We start from the raw sequence: 19,930 nt of genomic DNA, 5'->3' as shown, positions 1-19,930 counted from the left end.
CAAGCGAACTTCACCTATTCCCCTTGTGTTGGCTCTTTCCATGGGCCACCTTTCTCTGCTTAAATTGGCATTCCGAAATATGCATCCAAGCATATTATATTTGTGTTTTTGTGGACGGCACTGGTCACATCTACTGTGAAAAAAAAAAAATGACGAAATCGCTTACAGTTGTAAAATTTCTCTCATTGCTTCGTTGTTCAGGGCCGAGGTTTGCTTTGCGCGGCCTTCTCGGCAGGACAAGAATTGACATGTGGACCTTCCACTGGAGTAGCTGTAAGATTGTGCACAAAGGTCAGCAGCTACGCATGCATAGTGGAGTAGACCAATTGAGGCTGCAAATCCAAACCAGCTGTTAAACAGCTGGCGTTGTGATGTGGTACATCAGAGCTTGAAGCTGAAGTGTTGCCCCGCTACGGTGGTCTAGTGGCTAAGGTACTCGGCTGCTGACCAGCAGGTCACGGGATCGCATACCGGCTGCGGCGGCTGCATTTCCGATGGAGGCGGAAATGTTGTAGGCCCGTGTGCTCAGATTTGGGTGCACGTTAAAGAACCCCAGGTGGTCTAAATTTCCGGAGCCCTCCACTACGGCGTCTCTCATAATCATATAGTGGTTTTGGGACGTTAAACCCCACATATCAATCAACCCTAGGTGGTCGAAATTTCTGCAGCTCTTCACTAAGGCATCTCTCATAATTATATGGTGGTTTTGGTAGATAAAAACTCCACATATTGAAGCTGAAGTATTGTCATCTTCGAAATCAAAGCTCATGCCTTTATTGCTCAATTGAGGTGTCGTTGCAAGATAGTTTCGAGTGGCGTGCGTTTCTCAAGATGCTGCACGTGATGCAAGCACTCGGGATGGCCCTGCAATGAAACAGGACTAGTGATACTGGATGCGGCCCTCTGTTGGATTTTACAAAAGAAGCTAAACCAAAACTGCTGGAAACTGGCTAAAAAGGCCAGCTTCACAAATCATAAATGCAGAAGACCTTCGGAACTAAGTATTGGTAAAATAAATCTTCTCAGTCTCCATGCAGCTCTCTAGTGAAATGCTAGCATGGATTTCTGGCTATTATTACTGCTCAGGACTGTCGCATTGCGAAGCTGATACCATAATTTGAATTTGAATTTAAAGGGTTCGTTTCATCAGTTCATCATACCGTCTGAATCAAGCATCAATCACCATTGATAGATTTGAATAGGCATGGTAATCAAAGAGTCAACAAATGGCGCATTTGGTTGGGTGTTAAGAAAGCTCTGGAGTGCTCTGAAAAGTGGCTGGTAGAATTCGAGCGCTCTGACTACCTTCAGTTGGTTCTTTTGGAGTGTCAGCCTTTGGCTCGTAGTGCTCCCGACTGCTCTGACTTCGTCGTGAAAGCGTGGCACAATCTGACTTGAAGGACGGATCAGGGGACACAAGCGAGCAAATCGCGTGGCTGCCGGCAGGTGAACTAGGTGATAAGCGCTAACAGCGCGAGTGCACATTGTGGAAAAGGACATCGCCGGGCGCGTAACACTTCGTGCTCGTGCCTTGTTAATGGCGACTTCACATCTACGAAGCCATAAATGCATCATGCAAATAAGGAGGCGGCTAGCGAAGATGGAGGAAATTTCACTGATGTCATTACAACAGCTCGTAGACAGCCACATGATTTGCCTTGAAGATAGCAGCGTGAACGATAACAATTGCCAGATTTGTGTGCTGAACTCGGAAGGCTGCCGTTGTGTCAAGACATGTCGGAATTGTCCAGCAAACTGATCGGCGCCATTTGTCGATGCGGTGCAGGAATGTTTGCCCTGCAGCTTTCCGTTGTGGCTGCACGGTGGCGCTGCAGGTGTGGTGCGCTGCTCTGAGATCGCCTATGTATTGGGTTGGTACACCGCTTTACACGCTCTGATTGCGAGCGGCCTCGACATCTGTCGACTCCGAGTCGTGATCGGAACGGCCAACGGAATACGCCAAGAGACTAGTCTTCTGATTGAGGCGTCGGCTCCAGCACTTTCCCTGCTCAACAGTTTATCATCGCTTAAAACAGAAGTATAATTGAGAGGTATGCTGTAGTGGGGGACATCAGATTTATTTGGCCATCTGGGGCGAAAAGCGGAAGTCTTTTTCATGTTTGACCCCCATGAAAATTGTTACTCTGTTTGGAAGTCAAATCAACACTCTTATGTTTAGCAGTATGGCTGCTAAGCCACAACTGCTTGGTTTCGATTAGCTGGTGCAGACTGTGATGGACGGTTATTTTTTCAGCTCTTCAGGGCTATTGAAATAGCATTGGGAATTTCATGTAAAAGCATCATTGATTTGCATATTCTAGATTCGTCCTTTCAAGTGCCGCACAGTACTTTTTGTGGTAGTTCGGGGCATGTATTTTACGTTAGACTCTACTGTTGATTACACTTTTGTAATCTGAATGCAGGTGTAGGCACTGGTAGCCAGGCCTCACCATGGTCCTCGACCTCTACCATGGTTATCCGCATGGACAATAGTGGCGGGGAAGCAGGAAGCTGGTTGACTGCTACGGAAACGTTTTCCGAAGGAGCTTCAGGTCAGCAGAGTCGCCAGCGCAGAACCGGTGTTCCTGCCTCGCCCTGTGGTCGTGCAAGCCGCACGACCCCAGCCGCAGGTGCAGCTGCAGGGGCGGGCCCTGCAGGCACTCCACCCGCTGCAGCTTCAGGGGCTTCCACCGATGAGGAGCAGTTGCCCCCTGGGTCAGTGCAGCACTACTCAGTCAACACGTTTATTCAAAAATAGCACAAGGGCACAAAGCTTTTGTATCTAAAACAAAATAACCTTTGCTCCAATGGTAAAAGAATGCCTTATTTTGTTTTCCACATTACTGCTAAAAGAAACAGAAAAGATCAACGTTGATCTGGGAGACAGAGTAAACTACAGCAAAAAAGCAAACTAACTGAAACAAGTTTAAATCAGTTGTAAATAAGTTATGTCACTGAAACGATCTTGGAAATGCTACAGAGCTTGTCACTTTATAGCTTTCTTGTTTGTAACAAATAGGTGTTCGCATCACCTAAGTGGATATATGTACCTTCTGGTTGTCCTTTGGTATTCCCAGTTGGTGATTGATGTCCAATTTTTCGCACCCCCCTAGAAGCCAGTAAATCGGCCGAAAAGTCTGGCTTTCTAAAAAAAAAAAAAGACGTCATGATTTTTTAAAGTCTGCCCATGTAGTCAAATTTCCACAGCCACAATCAAAATAGTTTCAGTGCCCCTCAGTACACTTATCAGGCATTTTGGTGCATTCCCAGGCTCTTGTAATTACATGCGATATCTGCTGTGAATCTCACTTTATGCGCCAATTGCAAATTTTAGTTTGTGGTGAGTGTCGTCAATGCTAATAAAACATGGAAAAAAATTGCTGTGTCTCCTGGAGCGTTGGGAAACGATAATGCAAAACATAAAGGCAGTGGTGCAAGAGCGGACGACTCTAGTAAGTTTGTTTTGAACCAGCAGTTCGTGCAGAAGGTCTAAAAAGTTGGACGCCCAAGAGTGTCCTTTTCCAAATTTTCAGACCTTATAGATTGCCATCGATAAATCTTGTGACTGCGCCTTGAAAGCATCCGAATATTTAAGCATGTCTGAAAAATCAGCAGTTGACTAACTCCTGTCAGAGATATCTTCCGAGGATAGGCTGGACCTTGGAAATTATGCCAGAGTCGCACATTCTAGGTCAATCATCTCTAATACTAACAGCATTTCACTTGAGGTTTGGTATCAAAAACTGTTGTTTTTGCTGCTTTAAGGCGTGCTATTTTACTCATACAGTTTTGCATGGAGCCGTTTTTATACAGCTGTCAGCACCTTAACTTGCTCAGACGCGTGACCTCGGCTCGCTTGGACTGAGGTCACCGTTGCCAAGCGTTGAAATTTATATGCTTGCTGCTGGTAACAACAGATGGAGCACGCTTTGGTTCCACTAGCAAATTTCCCACGTTTATAGTCTGCCTGATCGGCGGGTCGAATGCACTGACTTTGCATCCCATTTTCACCACGTTTCGCTCAAGGCTACATTATCGCGCTCACCTATGGCATTCGATGTCATATCCTATCTCGATAATAAATCATTGTCCCAGTTCCAATTCGCGACTGTTGCTCAAAACAAATCACATGTACAGTAAACGCGCATTATTTTGAACTCGGTTATTTCGAAATCTCACTTAATTCGAAGTATTTCCACAGTCTAGTATTTTGCAACGCAAGTTTGAGCCGATAATTTGAAGCGGCGATCAGCACCAGGCCAGTTGATGCAAAAACTTTGAGTACCAGGTGCCGATTTCCTATCCCGATTTTGCCACAAGTCCACGGAAACGATGGCTTCTAAGAGCCACAGGACAATGCAACCTAGCGATACAAATAAATGGCAGCTGAAGCACCTTAGCCTCGCTACCTCCAGCACGCAAAATAAAATTATAGAAAAAAAAGCACTCTCAATCAACTGTAATGTGCTCCAGCAGAAAATAAGACGTGCTTCACTGCAACACAGTGCTACGCGCGTGCAGCATGTTGCATGTTTCTCCCAACGTCTGCGTGCCATGATTCACCCTATCTTTCTGGGAAAGGACATCAGTGTGGCGGAATTTGCAATGTATGCGAACGACTGAGTGCCGGTTGCTCCCCCAATTAGCGTACTTGCTCTGCTGGCCTCTTGCCTGCAACACCTACTTCGGAAATCGTTCGAAAGCTTCGATGATGATGCTTTCGAGCTAAAACACATTGCGAATTTCATCAGTGTCCATCCCTAAATTCTTTGTTCTTTCAAAAAGAATGGGCGAATGGTCACATCATGTGCTGATGCAGCAAGGAGTGGATGACATGCTGCCCACGTGTCAGTACTGTGTTGCAGTGAAGATGTCTTGTTTTTTGCAGGCGTGCATTTTAGTAGATCACTGCTTTTTTTTTTATGGTGGTAGCAGCGAGGCTCATCGTTCCTCCCCATATGCAGCAAAATTGTGACCAAGTATTGCTGGAAAACATAATTCTTGGAGATGCAAACTAGCCGGCACAGCAGAACCACCAGCCCCGATTGCTTTGAATAATTTCAAGTTCCTTGAATCCCACTTTTTGTATGTTCTGTTAATTTGAAAACCCGATTGATTGGAAGATTTCTTACAGTCCTTGTGACTTCGAATTAATGAGGTTTTACTGTATAAAAGGAAGAGCAAATGCACATTAATGGATTGATAGATATATGGGGTTTAACGTCCCAAAACCATCCTACGATTATGAGAGACGCCGCAGTGCCGTAGTGGAGGGCTCCGGAAATTTCGAATACCTGGGGTTCTTTAACGTGCACCCCAATCTGAGCACACGGGCGTACAACATTTCCGCCTCCATCAGAGCACGTTCGTGGAGTTCGTAAAAGTTGCACAATAAATAAATCTGAAATGGGATAGTGTTGTTCATGTTCTGATTCATTAATTTTTAGACAAAGTGAATTGAACTGTTCTTGCAATTTAGAGTGTGCCTTCCTGCTTGGTTCATGCGGCACGAAAGATGTGCTGTTGGATCGCAAGATTTGTGTGGGTAATAATATCTGGGGTTTAATGTCCCAGAACCACAATTTGATTATGAGGGGCGCCGTAGCTCAGGCCAACGGAAATTTCGACGTGCATCAGGAAGATGTGATAAGGCAACGAGTTATTGTATGTGCACATTCTCAGTGCCACTGTCTAGTATATTCCATTTATAATGAGTATTTTTTTTACATGAAGAGTTAGTATCCTATTTAATAAGATGGTTTAAGGTTTTATGCAATAACTACTCACAAGAATTGCTTTGTTTGCGTCGTATCCACGCTTCTTCCTTGCTGAAGACACGCAAAAACATTGTGCTCCAAGACTACTTCTTCCATGCAACATGAACCGGACAGTATGGCACGCTCTAAATTGCGAGAACAGTTCAATTCATGCTATCTGAAAATTAATGAATTAGAACATGAACAACGCCGCCACATTTCAGATATATCTATTGGGCAATTTTTACAAACGTCATGAACCTGCATTTGCTCTGCTTTTTTACACATGTGATTTCTTTCGAGCAGCAGCCACGGATTCTAACTCGAAAGGTGCGTAAGCTATTGCACGCAATGGTTTATTGTCAAGATAAGTATACGACAACGAACACCATGGGGATGTGCGTTAACGTAGCCACGAGTGGAACGTGGCGAAAACGGGATGCCAAGGCGGTGCATTCGACCCGCTGGTCAGACAGACTGGAAACAGAAATTTGCTAGCGAAACCGAGGCGCGCTCTCTCTATTGTCAACTGCAGCAAGTATATCATTCCGGCGCTGACCTCAGTCCAAGCGAGCCGAGGCCACGTGTCGGAGCGTTCGAGTTGAAGGTGCTGACTGCTGTACCATATTAAGGTTAAGACATGGCAAAAGACGGAAGTGATCCAGCGAGCAAAAAGGCCAGCGGTGCCCTCGCTTCCTCTTTCCCGCTGGCCTCCTTTCCGGCAGTCCCACAATCGCCGGTCCAGCTCGCAGGCCATGTGACGGTTAGCAGATGATTGTAGGGGGTGCGTTTATTATGCGAGTGCGTTCATTATGGGAGTATATGGTATTTGTATGCTTTTTTCACAATACAAATATTTTGTCTTTTGGTGAGCAATTTTTAAATTTTTTTTAATTGAGAGAGCTACAAAGTAAATCAGCATATCTCAAAAATCTGGATTCTGAAGTGTGTGCAGTGCATCAAAATGGATGTTGTAGACCCATTAGTAGAAAAGGTATGGTATATTGAATATGCGCGAGTGAAATTCCAGCTTGAAATTGACTCACTCGTAAAAGTTTAACATACTGTAACTTTTGTTCAAATAGATTTAGAGCCGGCTTGATTGGCGGAACATAGAACAGGCATTTGCCCTGCAGTGAGTGTAGTTAGGCTGCAGATGACGATGAGGACAGGGTAAGCCCTATACATCCTATGCTTTTTTTTTTTTGCCATGCTGAGAAATTCTTTTCTCGGTGACTAAGGGGAGTATCCACATATCATTTTCGTCTAAATTTTATGCTCTTTTTTTACCCTACCAGATTTATAAACATCCAAGTAATATTACAATCTTAGTAACTTATTCACCTCTTGGACCTAAATTTCGAGTTAACACCATTCTGAATTTGTAACAAAAATGCCCAAGTGCATAATTTTAATTCTGGTACAGTAGTTCTATGCACTTATGTTGAATTAAAAAAATCAACACTTGAGAAATTATGGTTTCCAAGCAGTAACAGACATTTAGATAATCAATTTTATTAGTTTAATAATTTAGAATCTAGTACCCCACTTTTAGGATCACTTAGGAGCCCTTAAGATTAACACGGCCTCAATACTAGGCATTCAGGAGGACAGATGCATTAAAGGAGCCCTGTAGTACTTTTCTAAGCAATTGTTGAGTGTCTTAACTTGGAGATCTCATTGCCCCATGAATTGACTGCTGCAAAAGCTTTTAGAATCGAACAAGTATAAGCAGAGCAACAGGGATTTGTTGCAAACACTTTCTCTTTCCTTTCGTTCTAGTGAGCGCCAGAAAAGCTATGTAGCTGGGGGGATGATAAAGAAGCAAGAAGATGTGCCGGTTCGACAGTGTGCGTCATGATCTTGAGCACTTATTTTTATTATTTTTGTTCTTTTCTTTCTTCGTCTGTTTTCTTCCATCCTCCACATTTGTAATACCTGGGTTTTGTGGGAATTCAGGCTAGTCCACCGCCATTGCGCAAACTTTTTTGCCTACTTCTGCTGTTTTCATATCCATAGGTCGGCGAACTCAATAATCAATCGATTCACTTGGACTCACTCATACTAAGATCCAGCCATGAGTCTGAGTGAGTCCGGGTGAGTAATATTTTTGTGAGTCTGAGTCTGAGTGAGTCCTGTTGCAGAAAATTTTTGTGATTGTGAGTGATTTCAGCTAAGAAAAGTTTTGGTGAGTCTTAGTCTGAGTGAGTGTAAAGTGCAAAATATATTTCTTTAGTGAGTCTGAGTCAGTTCCACTTTCTTTTGCAGACGTACGATCCTATCTAGTCGTCCTTAGCATTACTATCAGCCTTACCTAGATTCACGTTTAAACTTGCGTTTACTAGCATGTATTCCTCAACAGTGTCGTTCATGCACTGTTTCAATATTTATGAATTAGAGGCGTGAATTACAGCCAGCTCTTCCAGGGAATTTCTTTATGGATATAGCTTATGTTGTCTGCTCTTCCAAGAAAAATGTTCTTACTGGTTTGGAAGCACTTAGAACTTGTTTTCAAAGATATTGTATGTCAAACTGCACCAAGAACAGTACCGATTACGTGAGATATTGTGTTTAGCCAGGATGTCTACCAACCTGGAAAAGTCGGGGAATTTGGACCCTTCTGGAATAGTCATGGAAAAGTCGAGGAATTTATGGAAAACCTGGCCAGGTCATGGAAACTGACAGCAGTTCTGTGCGGCCGTCATAAAAATAAGCATTTCCATTGATGAAAGCTTACAATGTCGCTCTTCTAACTGCAACTACAGTGAGCTGCTAGAAGAGGTGTGAAAAAAAAAAAAAAAACAGTGCATAACTGTTGTTTCTTAGTGTAAACGTGAAAGTATACACAGACCCATAGAACACAACGTTTACTGACATTTCGGCACCCAATATAAAAGAGAGCCTTGTTCACATTAAAGCCTTAAGAAAGGCACGGCGTCCCGAAGTACCCCTAAATATGTGACGTAAGCAATAAGAGTACATTGTCTAAAGTGTCCCGCCACTCCAGCGTATGTACAGTAGTCTGTATCTGGATTCCAGGTGCAGGCATGATGAAAGCTTATTTTGAATGCGGAGCATTCTATAGTCACACCTACTTGCAAATTCGGTGTTGGCGGTGGTGTCTACACCCTACTGCGCATGCTTGCGTCTCGAGTCTCATACCGCATGCTCGCATCTCGTGCCAACTGGGGGTGTCTTTACTTGGCTTCTGCTTGACTTGATGCTTTGCTTACTCGAGTAGATGCGATGGAAGCAGCAGTACCTTCAACCAGTAGTGGGGCACAACCCAACATCAGTGTCCTACATCTCGTTAAAGACAACATTTTTCTTTCATTCAATAAATATGAATATTAAAGATGAAATAATAATTAAGCATTCCCAAACCATACCCAATTATGCAACATTCATGTAATACCCCCACTGCTCTGTGATGCATTTATTCGAGTCCCCCCATGGGAACATGCAGGTTTTTTCTTTGTCCAGAAAACACGTGTTCGACCAGTCTATTGGTGGTCTGTGGATTCCGCGTGGTCAGCGAGGGCAGTTGAGGCCACGCATTGTTTTGTGGCATCATATTTATGTTGTTTAACTCTTTTCTTGAAATCACCAGTTTCACTGATGTACTGGTTGTCACAATTGTGGCAGCCTATGGCATAAACGAGGTCAAGGAAATCCCTGCTCGCCAACTTGTCCTTCACTTTGGCTAAAGCATTCCTCAGGTTACACGTTGGTACATGCACTATTTTGATGTGTGTTACTTCTACATATTGCACGGAATATCTGACTTTCGAGCTACATTACCCACTTCTGTAAATTTATTTATGTTTGTCTAGGCTAAAACTGCCTTCAGCAGAAGCTTACCAGGCTACTCAGGCCTTTTATTATTATTATTATTATTATTATTATTATTATTATTATTATTATTATTATTATTATTATTATTATTATTATTATTATTATTATTATTATTGGTGATGCAACAGCAACCATCCTCAGCTACACACTTATATCTGGTAGCTCGTGTTTCAAGGGTAGCACTTGTGTAACCTAAGGTAAATTTCTCGTTTCAGTTTTGTGAGGTATTGTAAAAATAAATCCGCAATTATTTTTTAATGTGACGTCCACAGAAGAGTACGTGGAATCTGTGGAATCAAAGTATCTGTGGAATCAAGGTAGCTGCTTCACCTTGACAGATTCCTTCTTGCCATCACATATTCAAACATCGGCATTTTAAACGCCGTCCCCAGCTTTCATTGCAGTCATCTGAGGACTTCCGTTGCACTTCAAGTGTCAGAGCTCAGAGACATAAAATACAAACATGCATGTGCGTGTCGAAAAAAAAAAGAAGGAAAACTTTGCAATGCGGCTCTGTTCTTGCAATGTTGTCGTTACTCGTTGTCAAGGCAAGGTACATAGGATAGACTAGTAGTAGTTATTCAATTTTTTTTTGCAGAAAAGTATATTCTAGAAGTGCGCAAGTTAGGGGGGGATGCAAATTAATAGTAAATACAGCAATCCAGGTCGAGTCAGATCTAATACAATTTACATCCTAAATAGTTGAGTCGGTAAAATCAGCAGTTCAGGTCGATCTAATTCAATTCAATCCAATCCACATCCTATGCGGCGTGGCCTATAGCCATTATAAGAAACTAAATTATACTCCAGTGGCAGAACTGGCCAGGCTCCCGTGTCCCCATTTTGCACGGATGCTGCGAGATGGCACTACTTCTGCATTTCCTAGCAGCTTTGACTGCGGTGTTGGACTATCGCAGGCTCCTTCAAACTTTCATTGGTGGTTACTTTCAAGTGGCCCGTTTACTTCGTGGTTCTTCCGAACATCTAACAGCTGACTTGCTCACTGCCTGGCTCAGGTGTTTTATTTTAGCCAGACATACAAATTTTTCTCACATTTACCGCACGCGCTCTGAAAATTCTGAGTGCGTCTGGTAAATATGTTGACTTATTTTAGATGAAGCGCCTGATTTTTTTTTACAACTTGAGGGTTTGTTTCCAGTGCACAGAGTTTTCCAAGCAGACATGGCGGTCATGGAATTTGCTTTTAATCATCATGGAAAACCTGGAAAAGTCGGGGAATTTAGAAATATCAAATCAGTAGACACCCTGTTAAAGAACATTGAAACCATGGTCGAAGAAGCTCATTCTAGGTTGCTGGCTCATGAGTCGACTCGCACGGACTCACTCAGACTCAGATCGAAGTGTGAGTCTGAGTGAGTCCGGGTGAGTAATATTTTGATGAGTTTGAGTCCGAGTGAGTACGGTTGAAGAAAATTTTCATGAGTGTAAGTCTGAGTAAATCTGGCTCAGGAAAATTTTTGAGTGCGAGTCCAAAGCTCAAAATATATTTTATGAGTGAGTCTGAGTGAGCTCCAGAAGATTTGCTGTCCTATGCTCATTTCCTAACATGACTCTCCCTTCCTTCGCGGTTCGTTGGTGCTTTGAGATCGGTAGTCACGTTAACCCCTCTCACTCAACATTGATTCGAACCGGATGTCGACTGGCGCTGCGCTCAAGTCACCTGGGAAATTTCGCGCGTGCATGCTGGGAGAGAGATTTTCTCTGGACATTGAAGGGTGAGAACACGTTTTTACGTCTGTCAGCTCTCTTTCTCTTTGGAGCTCGCTCGGACTCGCCAGCGGTGACTTGCGCCCACGCCGGATGCTTACCTTTTTTTGCCCTTTCCGGACGCTAGGTCAAAGAGGTGCGTTGTGTTTGACGTGTGGTCTTACTACGCGGACCTGTACCTCTGGAAGTCAACGCGAGCAAAGTGTGCCCTCGATCGAGCCATGTTGTTGCTGATCGTAAGAGCGCGCAGCATAGTCCTGAGGGCTTGTTTTTCTTCAGTGGCGATATATTTCGATCCCTTTCGCCCACGAAAACGTGCTCGGGGCACCCTTTTTATTGTACTTTCGCCTATGGCGTGAATAAGCCTCTTTTGCTTTCCCGCCGCCTTTTGGAATGGGCGCTGTACTGCGTTTCTGGTCTTGCCACAGGCAATAAATTGTTATGAATTGTTGATAGCAGTACTGTGTACTTTCCATGCTGTGCTTGGCGCCTTGGCTGTCCGAACGCGCGTGTGCAACGGCGTTAGTCACACAAGGCGACGGTGGGTGCGGCCATGTTGCTCGCTAAGACCAAACCCACGCCAGTGGTCGTACTCCTGCGGGATATGTGTAAACTATAGTTTCTACTGAAAGCATGAACACCATCATAAGGTCTCTTTTCTAATGTAATAAAAATAATGCTCTGGAAATTCGGGAAGTATTTCGCTTTACCTTGCATCTTGCATCACCATGCAACCAAAGCAACTAGAAAATCCCTCTTAACATAAAAATGGGAAATGTATGGGGAAAAAAAGGAACTGGAGGCTTGTATAGAGATTGTGATTCTTCTTCAAATAATTGAAGAAATCATGGGTTACAAGGAAGGATGCATGGAGAGTATCAAATCTTGGACCTAGTAGGCATTGTTTGTGGGCGGTTCTCTGTGATTGGTATCATTCCTTACACTGAAAGATTATTTCCAGGTGTATTGTAACATTTGTAGATGGAGAGAGGGAGTGAATGGCCTGATGTCACAATGAACTTTGAGCTCTTCACATGATAAATTAACCAATGGGCTTTTGCAACCAGCAGTAGCCAGTCACGATGGCGAGGCCAAAAGCCAAATTTGGTTGTTTTTGACAATTTTTTATAGATGGCAGCACATTATTTAATGTTTGCCAGTTGCTTGATATTTTGCTTGAGCTGCTTGAGTGGGAAAGATGCAATGTTGCTCTTCACATGCCTGTGTACCTCAATGTTTTTCACACGAACATTGTACTCAAACAGTTGATGCGGTGAAGCACTGCTAACAGAATAAAACAAGATTTGTCATTATATGGTGCTTTCTGGGAATTTTATTTGCTATTTATATGCACCAACCCATGCTGCCTGCAAGTGCGAAAATGGTCCCAAGGAACACCATGAAGGAACGTCCGCGAAACGCGTGGAAGCCGAGGGGTAAAGAGGATTAAGTGGACTCCACCGTTTATGATATTTTTAATAAAATGACATGCATGCATATTCTATTGGAAAACATAGCCTTACTGCTGTACCTAAGCTTGGGTATTTGTGTTGAACAATGTGGGATTGGCAGCTCTGTTGAACTGAATGATACCAATCACAGCGCGGGTTCTTTCAGGAAGTTCGCGTGCGCCGCTGTCTTGAGAAAATTGCCTTGATAGGGTGCTTTGTGTCTTAGACACAGCTGTCCTGAGAAAATTGTCTTGAGCCCCGTCGTGGTGGTCTAGTGGCTAAGGTACTCGGCTGCTGACCCGCAGGTCGCGGGTTCAAATCCCGGCTGCGGCGGCTGCATTTCTGATGGAGGCGGAAATGTTGTAGGCCCGTGTGCTCAGAATTGGGTGCACGTTAAAGAACCCCAGGTGGTTGAAATTTCCGGAGCCCTCCACTACGGCGTCTCTCATAATCATATGGTGGTTTTGGGACGTTAAACCCCACATATCAATCATCAGAAAATTGTCTTGATAAGGTCTTTGTGGCTCAGACTGCGTAAAATGCCGACCAAGTTCCCCCACTCGAGCAAACACTCTTTCCCTTTTTCAGGAGATCTGAAATAAGCGCCAATGACTAGTCCGGCACCGAGCAAGCACCCTCTCCCAAATCTGGTTAGATGATTCTTCACCATGAGGGGTGGCGGAAGCGGGGGGGCTTGCTCCGCATTTTATAGTGATCACATTACTGGTTCATGTATGCAACTCCATATTGAGAAGAGGGCATTTGTAAAAATTGGATATTGTATTTTTGCTTTGGTGCCTTTAAGTGTTTTTGTTTCATCTTCTCAGGTGGGAGGTGAGGTACGACCAGTTTAATCGCAAGTACTATGTGGACCACAACACACGAAGCACAACATGGGAACGACCGCAGCCTTTGCCTCCTGGGTTAGTTCGGCTGCACATTTTTTCACTATTTATTTTTTTCAAGGTTATTGTACTTAGCTGGGCTTGACAAAGCCAGCATGTTAGGATAAGTGTGGGTTTGCAGTTTTATCAAGTGGTTTAAAATATGCACAATATCAAATTCAGCAAAGCAAAAGGGCAATGTATGTATTGTCTGTAAATGTCAATGAAAAGGCATTTGTGATTAGCAGTGTGCCTAACCTATGTGCAATTTTATATTTTGTGAAAGTAGCCTTTTCCAGTTTTATCTTATTCCTTATTGCTAGAAGCAGAGGCATGTTACTTTGTGTGTGTGTGTGTGTGTGTGTGTGTGTGTGTGTGTGTGTGTGTGTGTGTGTGTGTGTGTGTGTGTGTGTGTGTGTGTGTGTGTGTGTGCATAGCCAAAATGTATGCACACTGTTTTACGCTGTTCTCATATGCTTATGCTTATGTACAGGCATATCACCACTTAATCTTTACCAATGACAACTTAGATTGTAAGCAGTCTGTGTATTTTTTTGGTATATTGGATTGTTTATGTGTAAGCATTTCTTTTCGTACCCTGCCCATTTTTCACAATGTGGCAAGATAACTGGTACCTCTGCCTAAGTGCAGCAACTTTCAAACATGGCAGTTGTGCTTGTTGTGCTCACAATGCTATACCACACTTGACTGAAGCTATACAAGTTTAATGAACTTTGATGTACCAAGTGATCCACTACGTATGCATTCTCTGGTTGCCTATTCGCATTGCATTCACATTGACATTATTCACATTGTGTTATTCAGGAGTAGTGGCACAGTAGATTTCTTTTCCTACCCTGCCTGCCTTCCTCATCCTTCTATAAAAACCGTACCTATATGTATTAAGAAAACTAAATACCCTAGTCTCGGTACCTTAGATTGAACCAAGAACGTCATGGCTATGATAGTGGCTTCTTGTAGCACTACTTTATTGTCCAGAAAAAAAAAAAAAAACTTGGATGACCAAATTCAGAGGATAGTTCCAACTGCTACTTTTTAACAATGCGATATAAAATATGAACTTCCTCGTGTGATTATTGCTTTAAATGCGATACCTTATACCGCTCCAATGACCAGAGGTGTTATAGCATACTGTATCTACTTGCATAATTAATGATGGCACTTTTTTTCCAGCAATTGACCAGGAATGAACACTATGGAGTGTAAAAAAAACTTTTTTTGGAGAAGAGTGTCTGAGTACCGAAAACTCTGGGTGAAGGTCAGAATTCGTATGGTTACTGTCACTACAACCACAAAATCATGTTAAAAGTCCTATGTTTGCAATGAGTCCTTTGGAAAATTGTCTCGTGAAAGTGCAGTGTCTGCATGAGGATTGCAAGAATATAATGGCTACATAGCGAAGCAAGAATAAATAGTTATGCTAAAGGCTGGTGTAACATTCAGTGTATGTATACGTCTAATTGGATGTTGCCACAGTAACTTTGGTGCAGCTACTACCAGCATAGAACACAGATGCTACCAACATTAATGCTACCTGGGGAGCAAACTGCAACTGTTATCCAATCATACGGGGAAATAAAATCGTTGCTTATCCGAAAGCTCAGAGCTGGCAGCAACAGTGGAATGAAACTGTCAAACGCATCTTGCAGTTTAGTACCATGCTGTCAATTTAGCAAACAGTGGAGTAATAGTCTGTCATTCGTTGAGCCATGTTCTACATATTGCGATTCCTGCTATGTATTGTATTGCTGTGGCTGTGTTGAAAAGTCCCCGCCGCGGTGGTCTAGTGGCTAAGGTACTCGACTGCTGACCCGCAGGTCGCGGGTTCGATTCCCGGCTGCGGCGGCTACATTTCCAATGGAGGCGGAAATGTTGTACTCAGATTTGAGTGCACGTTAAAGAACCCCAGGTGGCCAAAATTTCCGGAGCCCTCCACTACGGCGTCTCTCATAATCAAATGGTGGTTTTGGGACGTTAAACCCCACAAATCAATCAATGTGTTGAAAAGTAGCATTCATTTGGAAATCCTATGTAAAAGCATAGAACTGTACTATGGTACATCGTATTCCCTTCACTTCTCCGCTTGAAATATTAGATGCTGGGCTGCCTTATCTCCTCGCCAGTTTGCTTCTAACCAGCCTGTGATTACCTGCATCATCTTAAATAATCACAGGGGTGGAACAGCTGTGCCATTTGCGCCATGGAGTGCCAAACTCGTTTACTTGTGCCATCCTGCGCCAAACCACTCCTGCTGCGCCAAACTCGCCTATCAGCACAGTACTGCGCCACAGCACCAGAATTTAGCCGCAAAATGGGAAAGCCATCAAGCGCCGTGCCTGGAAAAGTGGCTGAAACATTGTCTTGTGGCTTTGATCAAAACGGTTATAGTTTGGGTTTTATAAAGGCTGTGATCACTCCAGGAGCAGCTGTGAACTTTGATCCTAAGGGCGTGGTCGCGATCGCTATGCGCGCGCAACTTAGGTATGCATCAGCAGGAATAGCTTGTGAACCCTTACACATGCTGCGCTCTCAGTGCGAAGACATGGCGACAAGACCATCTCGCCCTGTTTTGTAGAGTTATTCGATATCAGATCTAAGAGAGTAGTTTGCTGCCAGCCTTATAATTTATTGCAATCGAATTCATTGCTTTGTCATTCCAATGAAACTGTTTCTTCATAACATGATGGCAGCATTAGGAAAAGAAATCAAGGATGGCAGTAATAGCACTCTAAAGAAGGGGGCGTGGTGTCTGTTTCTCAAAACAGCCTAGCAAAGACAGGTGCACCGTGCACACCACTGCTCATCAAGCGTATGCGCGTATTCTCGTTCGTTTGGCCACTGTGCTTCACGCTTATCAATTCAGCGGCTAACGATCGCGTGTTCAGGTAAAGGGAAAAAAAAAATAAACATGGGCGACTGTACATAACTAAGAGAGACGCAGTTGCACTGCAAATGTGAAGCAATGAATGCGATAGCAGCAAATTGAAATGTTGAACGAATTGAGGCTGGCATCTAACTCATTTGGATCCAGTCTCGCGTAACTGTACAAAATGCTGGTTTTCGAAAACGCGGCCACTTCAAGGAGAGCAACACTTTTTGAACATTCTCTTTGCGATGAGAATGCAGCACGTAGAAGTGTATGCGAGTCACCCGCTGATGGCTGCCGGGCTAGCATGCGCACCACCGATCGCGACCACGACCTTAGAAGCAAAGTTTATAGTTGCTTGAGCGACACCTGACCCCTCCACTTTCGCTCATTGTTTTTTAATGCTCCTCCAAGACTGGCAAAGTACTTCCTCTCTGCTTCGAATACAGGCCTCCCAGCCAGGTGTATCGGATACTATCGCAAGTGGCCTTCAAGCGATAGAGATGGGGTGGATTGTTTGACTTCTGCTTCAGTTGCGTTCATTGGCTTTGCTTGCGCGCTTTTACTCGCAGATAGAACATCGATGTGCAGGAGTATGTTATCAATTTAGAATTTATACGGGACGTGACTGCAAGGGCAAAAACTCGTCAGGAGTGTTCATATAATTTTTGTCGCAATAATGGGACTATTGTGCAATTTAGCTGAGTGTTTAAAAGAATGTAGCATTGAACAAATGCAGCTTCACAGGTTGTTTGAAAGGGGCTTAATCTTCTCCGAATGTTCTTACTGCTCTTAACTTGCTCGAAAAGGCCCTTCTAGCTGCTCCAAGCCTGCTACAAAAAGCCTTTTTGCCTGCTGCCAGGACTGCTTCCAAAGCTATATAAATGTATACTCAAGATACCAACACACATTAGAGCAATCCCACAATCTGTTGCATCAAAGCCAGATAATCAATTTTTCTTTCTAGTTTTCTCTTTGTGTGATATCACCTTTGTTATCACTTTTGTGTGATAGATGTGGTGAATCACTCACTGAGAACTACATCCTCATCCAATGCAGTGAATTAGACTCTATTAGAAAAAAGCCTTTTTCGTGATGTTCATTGGCAAAGAACCGCTTTTTAAATATCGGTCATTATTTGCATTTTTAGACAAAATTCAAAGCTTCAGCATCATATACCAGGGAAATCCGTAGCATAACCTCTTCTGCAGAGGTTGTTGCTGCGGCAGCTACTCTCAGAGGCACCCGCATCTCACCCTTTGGTTTAAAAGAGGCTGAGAAGGCGTTCGTGCGATTTTACAATCACTCACTTGTAGATACCATGGTCACTTGTAATTCATTCCATACCCATACATCAAATTGCGTATCACTTATAATTTTAACACTTTAAACTTTTATACAGTGCGGGAGTTTAGGCCTATATACAGCCGTAATACACCTTGTAATGGCAATCATTGGTCATTGCTTACATCGCATCAAAGACATGGCGCTCTTTGGCCACCCATGGCCCTTGCACCACAAAACTCCACTAATTTTTTTTTTTTTTGGTCAAGGCGAAAGGAGGCATGCTTACAGAGAGGTCATCCTGCTGTTGCATTTTACAGTAGTATCTCGATGGTACGAATTTTAAGGTTGTTTCAGACAGGCTACGTTATATAAAATAGGCCGTCATTCGGTCATATACGAACAGTTTCCCCAGCCGCGGCGGATGATACGAACGCAGGGATGACCATTTCACATGAGCGGCGCGACTCGACGTGGAGTGGCCACCGGCCCACCGCCATTGTTGACCGTTTTCGTACACCCCCCACCCTTTTCTTTTTTTCACCTCTTGCACTGCCCCAGCCTTAAAAACAGCGAAGAAGCATTTTTCCTAGCCTGCTCCCCGCTGCCCCCCACCCGCGATAAAGGGAAAAACCACTCAGGCACGGCGTGAGGGGAAGAGGGGCAACAGGCATGCGTTGCCTTTTTCGTTTCCTGCCCTGGTCACGTGCCCGACAAGGTACATCAGCCCTTTCAGGCAGCTCATTGGCTTTTTTTTCTTTTTTATTGCAACACCATTTTCACGCGATGTGAGGGCTCTCGTAAACACTTTGCTGCTTCAAATGCTGTGTTTGTATAATATTCGAGAGTTTTTTGACTGCCTAAGCTTGCCACGCACTGTAAGACCAAAGTGTTCGTTATGCCTAGGAAGCGGAAGGCCCTTTCTTTCAAGGAGAAAATCGAAATTCTCAGGAAGGTCGACGAAGACTCCAAGAAAAAGCACGCTGACATGGTGAAAGAGTTAGGCATAGCGCCGTCAACTCTCTGCACTATTGTTGGGCAGCGAGAAGTAATCTTGAAAAATGCCCAGTACTTCGGCGCGAACGTGAAGCAGGCGAAGACGGCTACACATGTAAAGCTGGAAGACGTTCTGCTTACATGGTTTCGCGAAGCGACGGCAGGCGACGTCAGCATGGTTGGCAAGGTGTTACACGAAAAGGTTGGCAATGTAGCACTTTCTTTTGGCATCGTCAACTTCAAAGCTTCCGGCGGATGGCTGCACCGTTTCAAAGAACGGCACGGATTAGTTTACACAGTTGTCAGCGGTGAAGGTAACAAAGTGGAAGAGTGGCAGGTGAACGACTGGCTCAATACGCTGCTGGCTCTGATTTCGGACTACGCACCGTGTATGTAGTGTTGCTGAATGGGCACCTTCATTCCATTGCAATTCTATTCTGGGGAATTGCAACTTGCCATAATTTCATTCTTTTCAATTCCTCGCGATGAAAAAAACTGCCCATTCCCACTCCGGGAATGGCCAGGCAGGTCAATTCCATTCCTACAATTCCTCAACATAGAAAAGGCATATCTTGGTAGCTTTATCGAGTCAAGAATTATTGTAACACCATGAAGCTGATGTCATCAGATGCATAAGAACTGCAAAACTACGCCCACGGTCGAGGGATTGTTGCTTGTGCATTAGGACTATACTACTAGTTCCCATAGGGGCAGTGCGCCCGCTATTTATGGTATTTGCATGGTCAGAACAATCTTTAAGAAAAGTCCGTAAACATTTAGAAATGCATGCATTTACTTGTTTCGAGCGTATTTTGCTCCTTCGCAGCTAGTAAAGCAGCTTTTGCTATTACTAACCAGGAATGCTTTCTTGGTCTTTTTAAATAGGTAACTACTAAGCCTACTTTGAATTATCTTGATGTGGGAATTTACAGTACCATCTGCTGTTAAAGGAAACACTCTAATGAGCACGTGTCATATTGAAGGCCCCAGAACTGCTCGTAGACATAGAAAAATTGTTCGTGCACGACACTTGTCTTTCAAAAGAAGTCAGAGCAGTCAATCAAAAATAGTCTGATGCAAATGTAAGCC

The 19,930-nt window shown here is 43.7% G+C and overlaps 1 protein-coding gene across 5 annotated transcripts in view; it reads left to right on the top strand.

Moving 5' to 3' along the window:
- Nucleotides 1-19,930, top strand: part of Su(dx) (WW domain containing E3 ubiquitin protein ligase suppressor of deltex) — an 87,691-nt gene that overhangs the window by 29,349 nt on the left and 38,412 nt on the right. For all 5 annotated transcript variants that reach the window (XM_037427743.2, XM_037427746.2, XM_037427742.2 and 2 more), the window contains exons 8-9: nt 2,424-2,715; nt 13,618-13,713. In XM_037427743.2, coding sequence (XP_037283640.1) covers nt 2,424-2,715; nt 13,618-13,713 — 388 coding nt within the window. The remainder of the gene's footprint in view (nt 1-2,423; nt 2,716-13,617; nt 13,714-19,930) is intronic.

The sequence above is a fragment of the Rhipicephalus microplus genome, chromosome X, assembly GCF_043290135.1.
Source record: "Rhipicephalus microplus isolate Deutch F79 chromosome X, USDA_Rmic, whole genome shotgun sequence".
Taxonomy (NCBI): domain Eukaryota; kingdom Metazoa; phylum Arthropoda; class Arachnida; order Ixodida; family Ixodidae; genus Rhipicephalus; species Rhipicephalus microplus.
Note: the sequence above shows the minus strand (reverse complement) of the source record. Positions and strands in the feature narration are given on the sequence as shown.